General features: G+C 43.1%; 1 protein-coding gene across 1 annotated transcript in view; it reads left to right on the top strand.

The window, feature by feature from the left end:
• Positions 1–12,309, top strand: part of LOC107297950 (perilipin-3-like) — a 21,437-nt gene that overhangs the window by 635 nt on the left and 8,493 nt on the right. Inside the window, exons 2-4 of the mRNA XM_015827315.1 lie at positions 6,707–6,807; positions 9,462–9,657; positions 11,870–11,952. Coding sequence (XP_015682801.1) covers positions 6,724–6,807; positions 9,462–9,657; positions 11,870–11,952 — 363 coding nt within the window. The 5' untranslated portion in view covers positions 6,707–6,723. The remainder of the gene's footprint in view (positions 1–6,706; positions 6,808–9,461; positions 9,658–11,869; positions 11,953–12,309) is intronic.

Here is a 12,309-nt window from a genome sequence, read left to right on the forward strand (position 1 = left end):
CGACCACCCAGCGCTGTGATTGGAGGAGGCGTTTAACAGCTGACTGCTTTCACTGCTCCCTGGTGTAAATGAAGCCTCCTTTGAAAGAGCAGTCTATCTGAGAGTAGCTCGTTCATGCTGCTTGGATTGGTGTAGCACCGGAGCCTGAAATCTGTACATCTTAAAACTGTCCAGCTTGCCAAACTGGATGCTTAATCTTTATTCGTGTGGGAAGCATCGCAATTAAAATCAGGCATACCATACCGCATCAATTTAAAATATAAAATAGAAGATTAAAATATGTACAAATTCAACAGCTCTTTTCCCAGACATTAGCAACATTCATGGGGTGCCAAACCGGTTTAGGTATGAACCCAGTAGGAGCCATAATTGGTTTAATTTTGTCTTTATTTTATTTTTTATTTTAAAAAGGTGGCTTCTGTTTTTAAATTGAAAAGTTTGCCTGCCTTTTATTTTTGTTAAATTCAGATGTCCCCATCTCGCTATCAAGCAATCACAGTACAGGCAGTTCTTAATAATAATAATAATAATAATAATAATAATAATAATAATAATAATAATAATAATAATAATAATAATAATAATAATAATAATAATAATAATAATAAAGTTGGAAGGAGCCTTGGAGGTCATCTAGTCCAACCCCCTGCTCAGGCAGAAAACCCTATACCATTTCAAGACAAATGGCTGTCCAGTCTCTTCTTAAAAACTTCCAGTGTTGGAGCATTCACCACTTCTGGAGGCAGGTTGTTCCACTGGTTAATTGTTCTAACTTACAACAATTCATTTAGTGACCGGTCAAAGCTCCAACGGCACTACAAAAAAGATGATGTAACCATTTTTTTCACACAATCGTTGCGGCATCCCCATGATCACGTGATCAAAACTCAGAATTTGGCAACCGACCTCGTATTTACGACGGTCGCAGTGTCCCCTTTTGCGACCTGACAAGCGAAGTCAATGGGTGAAAGCCAGACTCACTTAACAGATGTGTTACTAATTGAACAGCTGCAGTAATTCACTTCACAACTCTGGGAAGAAAAGTTGTAAAATGAGGCAAAACTCAATAAATAATGGTCCCGCTTAGCAACAGAAATTTTGGGGCTCAATGGCGGTCGTACGTCAAGGACTACCTATGTAAAACATTAAATGAGGATTATAAGGCCGCCAAAAAATATGAACAGCTTAATTCCTTTTCCAAAAACTTAATTTTTCCCCACGAGTCTGGACTCCTGAAATTTAAGGCACGGGTTACTTTGTCAGTCTGGAGATGTCGCCTTAAAGTTACAGCCTTTTCAATAAATCACATTTAGTTTTTCTCCTGGGCCCCGTCTCCTCTTTTGAATGCAGCCCATAGCCTGAAGCCAAACTGCATTAATTAGCCCTGCATTAATTTTTCTGAAAAGGGAAGGCAGTTGAATTTTGTGCTTTGGAATTGAAAGGTAAAATCTATTCAAAATGGTAGTTTTTGTTTTTTTTACAAAAAGGCCGCAGTTTATTTTCTTGCTTGAATAGAATAACTGAATAAGGGAGTTGGAAGGGACCTTGGAGGTCTTCTAGTCCAACCCCCTGCTCAGGCAGGAAACCCTATTCCAGGGCTAGGCAACCTTGGCTCTTTTATGTCTCGTGGACTTCAACTCCCAGAATTCCCGGCAACCTTGGCTCTTTTATGACTGGTGGACTTCAACTCCCAGAATTCCTGAGCCAGCCACGCTGAGGGGAAAGGGAGAGGTCTCCAAGCTGAGCCATGCTGGCTCAGGAATTCTGGGAGTTGAAGTCCACGAGTCATAAAAGAGCCAAGGTTGCCTATCCCTGGCCTAGTCCATTTCAGACAAATGGCTGTCCAGCCTCTTCTTAAAAACCTCCAGTGATAAAGCACCCACAACGTCTGGTGGCAAGCTGTTCCACTGGTTATTTGTTCTAACTGTTGGGAAGTTTCTCCTTAGTTCCAGGTTGCTTCTCTCCTTTGATTAGTTTCCATCCGTTGCTTCTTGTCCTGCCTTCATGCGCTTTGGAGAATAGCTTGACTCCCTCTTCTTTGTGGGACCCCCTCAAATACTGGAAGACTGCTATCATGTCCCCCCTAGTCCTTCTCTTCATTAAACTAGACATACCCAATTCCAATAGACCAGCAACAGTTTATGCAAGGCTCTTATTAAGCTGTCTCTGTTGCAAACATGGGGAGAAAAAAATAATTATGCATTAATTCTAATAGCAAATTCCAATAGGATCAGATGCTCCCAGTGAAACTTGCTGACTTGCGCCACATGTCCGGTTTGACATCCTTAAATTGTGTTGCCGATGTTGCTGGATGTTGTTTAGCAATCTCGGGCGAAACTCATTCACATGTAAAAATAATCTAAAGCTCAGATGGGAAAGAAAGAGCCGTGAGAATTCAACATCCTGTTTTTTCTACCTTGGCATATATAAGAAGGATGGACTTCAACTCCCAGAATTCCCCAGCCAGAATGCTAGAAGAAAGGCAAACTGTAGCTTGGTGGACTTGTTGGCTTCATCTCCTTAGCTATGATGGCTAACAAGTCAGAATCCACCAAGCTACCCTGACCGGAGAATTCTGGGAGTTGAAGTCCTATAATCGAGTTGATTTATATGCCAGTTTTGGCCCCGTATTTACAATGCACATAATACACTGTAAAATGTTGGCTTAGTTTCCTTAACTATGATGGCTAACAACTCAGAGTCCACCAAGCCACAGTTTGCCTTTCTTTAACCCGGCTGGGGGATTCTGGGACTTGAAGTCCTGCAATTTACATGAATTACATGCCAATTTTGGCCCAGGATTTACAAGATATATATCGTATCCCGCTAAAATCTTAACTTAATCTCCTTAACTATGACAATTAAGATATTACAAGGGTATGACGTGTATTGTAAATTCTGGGCCAAACAATGGCATCTAAATCATCTAAAGTGTGGGACTTCAATTCCCAGAATTCCCTAGCCACTGTGCATGCTGGCTGGAGAATTCTGGGAGTTGAAGTCCACATTTCTTAAATGTGCCAAGTTGCAGTGCCAACAAAGAACGTACTTAAAATTTTCTGCTCATTCTTGAATGATTGTACAAGGGAAACCACGTTAGGCTATTAGCGCCGTTTCCCACCAATGCATTTTATATGGCTATAAAGTTTTTATAAACTGCAGCTTGTGCTTTGTAATAAATATGTGAATCGCAAACAGTGCTATCAAATTTCTGGCAGCATTTGAGAGTTTCTGAGTGACATCACATTGCTAGCCCCCATAAGCCTGCCCACTCTTCCAGTTTTAACACCCATTTCTATGTAATCTACCTGTGCAGGTAGTCCTTGACTTATAACAGTTTGTTTAGTGACCGTTCAAAGTTACAATGGCACTGAAAATAAAATGACTTACGACCCTTTTTCACACTCGTGACCGTTGCAGCATCCTCAGGGTCATGTGATTTACATCCGGATGCTTGACAGCTGACTCATATTTATGACAATTGCAGTGTCCCAGGATCTGTGCTTAATAATAATAATAATAATAATAATAATAATAATAATAATAATAATAATAATAATAATAATAATAGTAAAGTTGGAAGGGACCTTGAAGGTCATCTAGTCCAACCCCCTGCCCAGGCAGGAAACCCTATACCATTTCGGACAACCGTGTCACTAACTTAACAACTGGAGTGATTCACTTCGCAACTGTGGCAAGGAAAGCCGTAAAAGGGGGCCTGTTTTTAAAAATCCTTTTCAAGCCATCTTGTCTGTTAAGGCCACGGCAATCGTGCTGCGAATTGGAAAGAAAAGTGAAATCAAGAAATGGGTGGGGTTTTTTTTTTAAAAAAAATAATAAATAAAAATTCAGAAGTATTGTGGCCATGGTGTAACTTAGAGGCTATTTCAACTTAGAGAAGATTAGCTTGCAAAAACGATGTTGGGCAATTTTGTTGAGCTTAGTGGCACTTTGCTCCAGATTACTCCATAAGGATCTCGTCCTCGGGGCTTTTTCAGGCAAGACGATTAGATAAAGTAAAGAATCTTTTCAAAAGTGAGGGACGAGCATCCATTTAGTTCCAATTTTGAGATTTGAGTCAATGACAGCCACAACTTTTGATCGGCTGAGCAAGGGGGATGCTGCGATGGTCGTAAGTGTGAAACATAGCTGTAATGATTGATGATTAGGGGACTGGAGGCTAAAACATATAAGGAATGGTTGCTGGAATTGGGTATGTCTAGTTTAATGAAGAGAAGGACGAGGGGGGACATGATAGCAGCCTTCCAGTATCTCAGGGGCTGCCCCAAAGAAGAGGGAGTCAAGCTATTTTCCAAAGCGCCTGAAGGCAGGACAAGAAGCAATGGGTGGAAACTAATCAAGGAGAGAAGCAACCTAGAACTAAGGAGAAACTTCCTAACAGAACAATTAACCAGTGGAACAACCTGCCTCCAGAAGCAATGAATGCTCCAACACTGGAAGTTTTTAAGAAGAGACTGGACAGCCATTTGTCCAAAATGGTATAGGGCAGTGATGGCGAACCTTTTAGAGACCGAGTGCCCAAAAACTGGCCCCGCCTCCGCTCCACCCCCTGCCCCGCCCCCACTCCGCCTGCCCACAGGGCCCGCCGCAGATCGCCCAGCAATGCCATGGTGGCCACGCCCTCTGCCCGTGCCCCGCAGCATCAACTGTGCATGATGGGGCGTGAGGGCAGAGTCTTGTCTACGCTGCCTGGCTGCCACGTCCTTGGCTGCGCTGGTCCGCGTGGGCCACGCTCGGGGGCGACTCTCCTCCACGGGGGCTGCTGGTGAGGAGGGGGTCGTGGGGGGAGGCGAGGCTGGGGCAACGGCACGTGTGCCCACAGAGAGGGCTCTGAGTGCCGCCTCTGGCACCCGTGCCATTGGTTCACCACCACTGGTATAGGGTTTCTTGCCTGAGCAGGGGGTTGGACTAGATGACCTCCAAGGTCCCGTCCAACTTTATTATTATTATTATGAAGTCATTTTTTTTTCAGTGCCGTTGTAACTTGGAACGGTCACTAAACGAGCTGTTGTAAGTTGAGGACAACCCCCGAGCGTAAAGCTTTATAGAAGGAGCGCAAAACATGAAAGCTTGTCCCTTACCCACTGCCTTGGAAGACACCCACCCACCCATACAAACACACACACAAACACACACACACAGGACTAGCCGTACTCTTGTGCTCCTGCAGACATTCACCCGGAAGTCTGGCTGAAGTTCAGCGTCGTGCATTTCTTTTCCCGATGAACCAATCCGGGGTGAAATGTTGCAATCTGGAACAAATGGCGAAGGGTGGTGGTGTGGGGTGTGTGTGTGGGGGGTGGGGGGGAAGTGGTCTCCCGTTGACTCATTCTTGAGGATTTCTTGCAAAATTGCTTTCTGGGTGACAAAAGTCGCCGTCCTTTGGCCCAGAGAGGGGTGATGCAACGGAGAATGGCTGGGAACGGCCGGCGGGCGAAGAAGGAAGGATTGGGTCTTTGGGGGCCAAAGATTGTGTGCGTCTTTGGGGGCTGGGGGGTGGGGGGGGCAGAGATACACACTGTCTCTTCTGTCTCACCAGAGTGGGGCAGGTTTTGTTAAAATTCTGCAGGGTATGGCCAGAAGCAAATGAGCCAAGCTGGATTTTGGAGTGCTCTGTGAAAAGTCAAAAGGATTTGGAAGGTTGGGGTCCTGGGTGCAAAAGGGGATCACATGATCCTGAGACACTGCAACCATCATAAGTACATGCCAGTTGCCAAGCCTCTGAATTTTGATCACGTGACCACAGGCGATGCTGCTTGTGAAAACTGGTCCTAAGTCGCTTTTTCAGTGCCGTGGTAATTTTGAATAGTCATTGCTATATGAATAGAATAGAAGGCCAGAGTTGGAAGGGATCTTGGAGGTCTTCTAGTCCAACCCCCTGCTCAGGGGGAGAAAACCCTGGCCTATCCCATTTCAGACATTCCTGACAGAACAATTAACCAGTGGAACAACCTGCCTCCAGAAGCGGTGAATGCTCCAACATTGGAAGTTTTTAAGAAGAGCCTGGACAGACATTTGTCTGAAACGGTATAGGGTTTCCTGCCTGAGCAGGGGGTTGGACTAGATGACCTCCAAGGTCCCTTCCAACTTTTTATTTTATCATTATCATTATCATTATTATCATTATTATTATTTGGTTCTCCAATCTCTTCTTAAAAACTTCCAGTGTCAGAGCAGTCACAACTTCTGGAGGCAGGTAGTTCCACTGATTATGAACCGTTATATGTCAAGGACTACCTGTCTTTCCATCCCCTTCCTGCTGTCTCCCCAGCACAAAGACAGTAAAACACCAAAGGGGACGCTGCTCCCTTCATCTTTGCTTCTTCCTGGATATTTTTAAGTTCCTCACTTTACGACGGTGGTCTCGCATCTAAGGGATAACAAAGGTAGACCCTGCCTAGTGGCGGGGATCGTCTCAAATCAGTCGGGGCTGTGTTGCCGATTGCTGAAGCTTTGGGTGCCAAAGTCCAGGGCAAATAAGGAGTGTTGCTTGCACTGCCATCTCCCTCACCTTGGGACTTGTGAATGGGTTGCGTGGATAATGTCAAAGGCTTTGATCCTTGTTCTCGGGGCGACCTTCTGCATGGATCACCTGCCTTTTTTTTTATCTCTTTGGAATTTACTCGAGGCTCATCAAGATAAAGCCGGAGCGTAATCCGAATTTTCTTTCTTTCTTTCTTGATAGCTGCACCTCAACTCACCATGGCTTCCACCAAGAGTGCTGATGTCGCCCCGTCTACCACCTCCACCCCGGCAGTGGAAGAAACCGAACAGAAAATAACTGAGGTTTGGAGACATTGGGAATAAATAGAATAGAATAACAGAGTTGGAAGGGACCCTGGAGGTCTTCTAGTCCAACCCCCTGCTCAGGCAGGAAAAACCTTGTGCCATTTCAGACAAAAGGCTGTCCAATCTCTTCTTTAAACCTTCCAGTGTTGGAGAATTCGCAATTTCTGGAGGCGGGTGGTTCCACGGGTTAATTGTTCTCACTCTCAGGAAGTTTCTTCGTAGTTCTAGGTTTATAGGGATAGTAGGCCCTCTCTGGGAATGCCTTCATTTAAGAGTGGGCTGGTTGTGGACTTCTAGATTCAGGGGAGACATTGCCTCTTAAAGTTGATCCCAAATCTGTCCACCGAGTGGAGTTGATCCCAAAAATGATCCGAGTGGAATTGACATACGATATGAAGCGGTTCTCCGTCGAAAAGTCACATTTATGAATGTTAACTTGGTTTGGTGGGCTGTATCTTTCAACTACACCTAGTCCTCGACTTGCGAACACAATTAAGCTCCAAATTGGTCGTTAAGCAAGACATTGAGGTCAGTTTTGCCCCATTTTACGACTTGGCTGTTAAGAGAATCCCTGCAGTTGTTAAGTGAGTAACCCGGTTGTTAAGTGAATCCGGCTTCCCCCGTTGACTTAGCTTGTCAGAAGGTGGCAAATGGGAATCGTGTGACCCCCCGGGACGCTGCGACCGTCATAAATACGAGTCAGTTGCCAAGTGGCTGAATTTTGATCATGTGACCCACGGGGAGGCTACAACAGTCCTAAGTGGTGAAAAAGCGGTCCTCGGTCGCTTTTTTCAGTGCCGGTCGCTAAATGAACGGTTGTAAATTGAGGACTTGGTACAATGCTGTCAGCAGTCAGCTGCTGATCACGTCCGCTGAGGTCTCCTTTTGTTGTGCCAAGCAAGCTTCAAGCCGGGCCAAGTTTGTGTAGAGTTTTGTCCGGAGCTGAGGTGACAAACTCTGGATCTATTTTGGGAGCGAGCGACAGCTGTCGCATTATCACTTTGGCAAAGACGATTGCACAACCTGAGGAAAATGAATTTTCTGGAAGACGAGCCGTTCGTTTTGGTGCTTTGCCAAGTAGGAGATGCCCAGTGTGTCATTTCTGAGTTTAATAGGCAAGATTCCAGGGGACACACACTCTATTTGTGCCAGCTCTAATCTCTCATTGCAGGGACTCTCCTGCAGGGGATAGCACAAAAACACACACACATACGCAATTTATCTCAAAGGTGCTTTTTCAGGAGGCAACTGGACTTTCTTGTTTTTCCTTTGAAGATGTTTCGCTTCTCCTCCAAGAAGCTTCTTCAGCTGTGACCGGATGGTGGGAAGGGAAGGATTTATACTCCTTGCAGACAGCTGGTCATTTGCATTCTTTTAGAGAGTTGTTGAGGCCACTGGGAGTTTTGTCTGTGTCCTCAGGGTCAGCTGAGTGGTGTAGCCTTCTCTCAACAGAGGGGAAGAGATACAATATCATCCATCTCCAGTCTACAACACGGTCCTTTCACCGGTTCCTAGAAGGCTCCACACCCATTGGCCCCACTCAGGGGATCTTGAGGACACAGACAAACATCCAAGTGGCCTCAGTGACTCTCTAAAAGAATGCAAATAGAATAGAAAATAGAATAGAATAGAATTTAGAATAGAATTTAGAATAGAAAATGGAATGGAATAGAATAGAATAGAATTTAGAATAGAATTTAGAATAGAATATGGAATGGAATGGAATGGAGTAGGATAGAATAGAATTTAATTTAATTTAGAATAGAATATGGAATGGAATAGAATAGAATATAATTTAGAATAAAATATGGAGTGGAATAGAATAGAATAGAATAGAATAGAATTTAGAATAGAATTTAGAATAGAAAATGGAATGGAGTAGAATAGAATTTAGAATAAAATATGGAATGGAATAAAATAGAATAAAATTTAGAATAAAATATGGAGTGGAATAGAATAGAATAGAATAGAATAGAATAATAGAATAGAATTTACAATAGAAAATGGAATGGAGTAGAATAGGATAGAATAGAATAGAATTTAGAATAGAATATGGAATGGAATAGAATAGAATAGAATTTAGAATAGAATATGGAATGAATAGAATAGAATAGAATTTAGAATAAAATATGGAGTGGAATAGAACAGAATAGAATAGAATAATAGAATAGAATTTAGAATAGAAAATGGAATGGAATGGAGTAGAATAGGATAGAGTAGAATAGAATTTAGAATAGAATTTAGAATATGGAATGGAATAGAATAGAATAGAATAGAATAGAATAGAATAGAATAGAGAATGTAAAAATAGAATAGAATGGAACAGAACAGAACAGAACAATAGCAATAACACTTACACACCGCTTCACAGTGCTTCACTGCCCTCTCTAAGCGGTTTACAGGGTCAGCATCTTTGCCCCTCCCAACAATCTGGGTCCTCATTTTACCGACCTCAGAAGGATGGAAGGCTGAGTCAACCTTGAGTCGGTCCAGGATCAAACTCCTGACAGTGGGCAGAGTTTGCCTGCAATACTCCATTCTAACCACTGCGCTACCACAGCTCATTAAAAAATGGGAGAAGCAGGGGGAAGGAGCCACCCAGTTGCTAGTCCTCACGGTTGCCGCTCTTTTCTGTTTCTTCCCTTTGTCAGAACGTAGCGGATCGGGTAGCCAGCCTGCCACTGGTCAGCTCCGCCTACGACATGGTCTCGGCAGCGTACACCTCTACGAAAGAGAGCCATCCCTACATGAAGTCGGTTTGTGACATGGCCGAGAAGGGAGTGAAGACTATTGCCTCGGTGGCGGCCACCGGCGCCCAGCCCATCCTGAACAAACTGGAGCCACAGAGTGAGTAAATAACCCAAACGCTGCTAAATGAAACGGTGGTCCCTTCTCCCTCTCTTGGGCTTTTTGCAAAAGGCGAGTGGACTTCGTTTTTCCCTTGAAGACATTTCGCTTCTCATCCAAGAAGCTTTTTCAGTTCTTTATATATATATAAAGTGGTAAAGTGGTAAAGTGGCCCCATAGAACAAGGGATAACAACTGGTATGTAAATGAGGAGTGTGGAAAAGAGGAGAGGGGGACAGGGAACACGGCGCAGCAAGACCACCAGGGCAGGGAAGGAAGGAGAGTGAGAGGGGGGAGGGATTGAGGGATACGGAGAGTCTGAATGACCAAAAAAAGGGGGGGGAAAGAGTTCACCGGACACAAGGCCACATGCAGAGATAATGAGTAGCATCACACACGTAGGCAGGGGAGGCAAGAAAAGATTAGTCACCGGCATGAAAGCTGTAATTAAGGCGCAGCCCAATCAGTTGGGACCGGTGACAAGATCCAGGAGCGCACACGTCTGATGCACAACAAATATTTTCTCGAGAGGGTATCTGACCGTAAATCGGGACTGCTACAGCCTTCTAAGGCTGCTTTCGAACCACACGTAAACACAATAATTTGAAAAAATCAAATAATATGAGGACTACGAGTGTAAAATAACTAAACTTCTACTAATATGGGTCCTCAGTGCAAAAATCAAAATTACAAGTTAGTAGTATATATATCATCATCATCATCATCATCATCATCATCATCATCATCATCATCATCATTATTATGATATAATAATAATAATAATAATAATAATAATAATAATAATAATAATAATAATAATAATAATAATAATAATAATAATAATAATAATAATAATAGTAAAGTTGAAAGGGACCTTGGAGGTCATCTAGTCCAACCCCCTGCTCAGGCAAGAAACCCTATATACCATTTCGGACAAATGGCTGTCCAGTCTCTTCTTAAAAACCTCCAGTATTGGCGCATTCACAGCTTCTGGAGGCAGGTTGTTCCACTGGTTAATTTTTCTAACTGTCAGGAAGTTTCTCCTTAGTTCCAGGTTGCTTCTCTCCTTGATTAGTTTCCACCCGTTGCTTCTTGTCCTGCCTTCAGGCACTTTGGAAAATAGCTTGACTGCCTCTTCTTTGGGGCAGCCCCTGAGATATTGGAAGACTGCTCTCATGTCCCCCCTTGTCCTTCTCTGTTAAACTAGACATACCCAATTCCAGCAACCGTTCCTTATATGCTTTGGCCTCCAGTCCCCTAATCATCTTTGTTGCTCTTCTCTGCACTCTTTCTAGAGTCTCAGCATCTTTTTTTACATCGTGATGACCAAAACTGGATGCCGTATTTCAAGTGTGGCCTTACTAAGGCATTGTAAAGTGGTATTAACACTTCATGTGATCTTGATTCTATCCCTCTGTTAATGCAGCCTAGCACTGTGTTGGTTTTTTTGGCAGCTATAGTCTATATAGTCTATATAGTCTAATCTATAATTTACTATAGACTAGATGACCTCCAAGGTCCCTTCCAACTTTTTTTTTTTTTTTATTATTTTTTTTTTTTTTTTTTTTTTTTTTTTTTTTTTTTTTTTTTATTATTATTATTATTATTATTATTATTATTATTATTATTATTATTATTATTATTATTATTATTATTATTATTACTATTAAAACCATTTAGTGGCTTCCTGAAGTTATTTATTAGTTATTTAGATTAAGGGGCACAAGTTACAGGGGCTGAAATTACAATTGGCACAAGTTATTACACTGGGGAAAAAGTGACTTATGACCGTTTTTCACACTTACGACCGGCGTAGCATTCCCCCATGGTTACATAATCAAAATTTGGGTCCTTGGCAACTGGCTCATATTTATGACGGTTGTGGCATCCCGGGATGTCGTGATCACCCTTTGTAACCTATCCCAGCAGGCTTCCGACGAGGAAAGCCACTGGGGGAAGGCAGATCTGCTTAACAACCGCAAAATGGTTGCTAAATGGGTTTTGCCCCATTTTGCAACCTTTTTTGGCCAGTTTGGTGAATCACTGCAGTCATTAAGTGAATCGTGTGGTTGCTAAGTGAATCTGTCTTGCCCCCCATTTACACTGCAGTTCTGTGGTCCGTCCTCTGCATATCCTGACCCACGTAGAAAGGAGAGGTGCTCGGCCACCATCTTGACTTTTTTGACCTCCAGATAACCTTTTCTTTCCCCAGTTTCCACAGCGAATGAATACGCCTTGAAAGGTTTGGACAAGCTAGAAGAGAAATTGCCAATTCTTCAACAGCCAACTGATAAGGTAATTAAAATCCTTCCTTCCTTCCTTCTTCCTTCCTTCTCATTTTATTATTATTATTATTATTATTATTAATTCCATTTATATCCCGCCCTTCTCCTTTCGGACTCAGGGCGGCTGACAAATGATAAAAAGCTAACATAAATACATATTACACCTAATTAAAATTTAATTAAAACGAAATATTTGAGAGTGTCCAATTAAAAGTAATTAAAACCCCTATAAAATCCCCTAGGCCAGTCCCGCTTGCTGGAACAACCACGTCTTGAGGGCGCGGCGGAAGGAAGGGAGATCAGGGATCACCCTGATCTCTGGGGGCAGTTCGTTCCAGAGGGTGGGAGCTCCCACAGAGAAGGCCCT

The sequence above is a fragment of the Protobothrops mucrosquamatus genome, unplaced genomic scaffold (assembly GCF_001527695.2).
Source record: "Protobothrops mucrosquamatus isolate PMUCROS unplaced genomic scaffold, P.Mucros_1.0 scaffold3608, whole genome shotgun sequence".
In the NCBI taxonomy this organism is placed as follows: domain Eukaryota; kingdom Metazoa; phylum Chordata; class Lepidosauria; order Squamata; family Viperidae; genus Protobothrops; species Protobothrops mucrosquamatus.